The sequence below is a fragment of the Canis aureus genome, chromosome 23 (assembly GCF_053574225.1).
Source record: "Canis aureus isolate CA01 chromosome 23, VMU_Caureus_v.1.0, whole genome shotgun sequence".
NCBI classification, from domain to species: Eukaryota; Metazoa; Chordata; class Mammalia; order Carnivora; family Canidae; genus Canis; species Canis aureus.
The window spans coordinates 24,782,201-24,785,231 of record NC_135633.1 but is presented as its reverse complement, the minus strand read 5'-3'; the positions used below and the strand labels follow the sequence as shown (position 1 = coordinate 24,785,231).

General features: G+C 50.1%; 1 protein-coding gene across 1 annotated transcript; it reads left to right on the top strand.

The window, feature by feature from the left end:
- LOC144295466 (olfactory receptor 51G2-like) lies at positions 1–954 on the top strand. The gene has a single exon (XM_077867865.1). The coding sequence runs from the start codon at positions 1–3 to the stop codon at positions 952–954; it is 954 nt and encodes a 317-aa protein (XP_077723991.1).
- Positions 955–3,031: the final 2,077 nt, after the last annotated feature.

Sequence of the window (3,031 nt, the reverse complement as noted above, 5' to 3'; positions counted from 1 at the left end):
ATGTTCTCCTGCAACACCAGCACTTCTGGTCACTCTACGTTTCTCCTCACTGGCTTTCCAGGCCTGGAAGCCTCTCATCATTGGGTTTCCATCCCTGTCAACCTCACCTGTGTGGTTTCCATCCTGGGTAACAGTATCATCCTTCTCCTGATTCGTACAGATCCAGCCTTACATGAACCCATGTATTTTTTCCTATCTATGTTGGCAGCCTCTGATCTGGGACTCAGTGCCTCTACCTTTCCCACGATGATGTGGCTCTTCTGGCTGAATGCTCGTGAGCTTCCCTTTGATATCTGTGCAGCACAAATGTTCTTCATCCATGCCTTCACCTATGTGGAATCTGGTGTGCTACTGGCTATGGCCTTTGATCGTTTTGTTGCCATCCGGGAACCTCTGCACTATGCCACAATTCTGACTCACTCAGCCATGGCCAGAATGGGGGCTACCATCCTTGTGAGGGCTGTCTTGCTCAATCTCCCAGGACCCATCCTCTTGCGACGTCTGCTTTTTCCCCAGATCAGCGTACTCTCTCACTGCTACTGCCTGCACTGTGACCTTGTGGGACTGGCCTGCTCAGACACCCAGATAAACAGCTTGGTTGGCCTAGTCTCCATTCTCTTCTCACTAGGCCTTGACTCCTTCCTCATTGTGCTCTCATATGCCCTGATCCTACGAACAGTGGTGAGCATTGCATCACCTGGGGAAAGGCTCAAGGCACTTAACACGTGTGTCTCACATCTCTGCATTGTTCTCATCTTTTATTTGCCCAAACTAGGGCTATCTGTGTTGCACCGGGTAGAGAAGCACAACTACCCTGCTCTGGCAGTGCTCATGGCCAACCTGCACTTCTTGGTCCCACCTTTCATGAACCCTATTGTTTACTGCATCAAGTCTAAACAGATACGTCAGGGCCTCCTAAAGCGCTTCAAACGGAAGAGGGTTGACGTCTCCTAGAAGAAGAGAAGGATCCAGAGGCAAAAGACTTCTCTGGGGGCAATCTGGTTCTTGGAGCTGGGGAGAATTAGTGATGGAGAGTTAATTCTTAAGGTTTGAATGATTCAGGTTTTACTGTTGAGCCTTTGTGAGGCACCATCAGCTTCTATAATTATAATTTTGAGGAATTGAGACCATTGAAAAGTATATTTAAGTATCACCTTAAAAAACACTCATTGCAGAGGGGGGACAAGATGGCGGAAGAGTAGGGTCCCCAAATCACCTGTCCCCACCAAATTACCTAGATAACCTTCAAATCATCCTGAAAATCTACAAATTCGGCCTGAGATTTAAAGAGAGAACAGCTGGAATGCTACAGTGAGAAGAGTTCGCGCTTCTATAAAGGTAGGAAGACCGGAAAAAAAGAAATAAAGAAACAAAAGGCCTCCAAGGGGGAGGGGCCGTGAGGAGCCGGGCTGAGGCCGGGGCGAGTGTCCCCAGGACAGGAGAGCCCCGTCCCGGGGAAGCAGGAGCTGCACCGACCTTCCCGGGCGGAAAGGGGCTCCAGGGAGGTGGAGCAGGACCCAGGAGGGCGGGGATGCCCTCGGGCTCCCGGGGACACTAACAGACACTTGCGGCTCAGGCAGGAGAGTGCGGAGCTCCATAAGGGCTGCAGCGCGCACGGCGGGACCCGGAGCAGCTCGGAGGGCTCGGGGGCGGCTCCGCGGAGGGGGCTGCGGGGCGGGAGCACGAATCCAACAGCGCAGGCCCCGGAGCACAGGGCGCCGGGACACAGCCCAGGATCCGGCCTCCCCCGGGACAGGCAGAGGCCTGGAGGGCCCAGGACAGCAAGGACGCTCCTGCCCCGAGCTGAGCAGATCAGCGGCCCCGCCCCGGAGCCTCCAGGCACTGCAGACGGAGAGCTCTGGAGTTACTGCGGGAGCTGACTCCAGGGCTCCAGAGCTGGCCCCGCCACTGCGGTGGTTCCTCCTGGGGCCTCAGGGGGTAAACAACCCCCACTGAGCCCTGCACCAGGCAGCGGGCAGAGCAGCTCCCCCAAGTGCTGACACCTGAAAATCAGCACAACAGGCCCCTCCCCCAGAAGACCAGCTAGACGGACAAGGTCCAGGGGAAGTCAAGGGACTTAAAGTATACAGAATCAGAAGATACTCCCCCATGTTTTTTTTTTTCTTTTTGATTTCTGATTGCTTCCCCCACCCTTTCTTTCACCGTTCTTTCTTTTTATTTCTCTTTTTACCTTTTTTCTTCCTTTTTTCTTTTTTCTTTTTCTCCTTTCTTTCCTTCTCTCTCTTTCTTTTTCTCCTTTTCCCAATACAACTTGTTTTTGGCCACTCTGCACTGAGCAAAATGACTAGAAGGAAAACCTCACCTCAAAAGAAAGAATCAGAAACAGTCCTCTCTCCCACAGAGTTACAAAATCTGGATTACAATTCAATGTCAGAAAGCCAATTCAGAAGCACTATTATACAGCTACTGGTGGCTCTAGAAAAAAGCATAAAGGACTCAAGAGACTTCATGACTGCAGAATTTAGATCCAATCAGGCAGAAATTAAAAATCAATTGAATGAGATGCAATCCAAACTAGAAGTCCTAACGACGAGGGTTAACTAGGTGAAAGAACGAGTGAGTGACATAGAAGACAAGTTGACGGCAAAGAGGGAAACTGAGGAAAAAAGAGACAGACAATTAAAAGACCATGAAGACAGATTAAAGGAAATAAACACAGCCTGAGGAAGAAAAAACCTACGTTTAATTGGGGTTCCCAAGGACGCCGAAAGGGACAGAGGGCCAGAATATGTATTTGAACAAATCCTAGCTGAAAACTTTCCTAATCTGGGAAGGGAAACAGGCATTCAGATCCAGGAAATAGAGAGATCCAACCTAAAATCAATAAAAACCGTTCAACACCACGACATTTAATAGTGAAGCTTGTGAAGCTTGCAAATTCCAAAGATAAAGACAAGATTCTTAAAGCAGCAAGAGACAAGAAATCCCTGACTTTTATGGGGAGGAATATTAGGGTAACAGCAGACCTCTCCACAGAGACCTGGCAGGCCAGAAAGGGCTGGCAGGATAT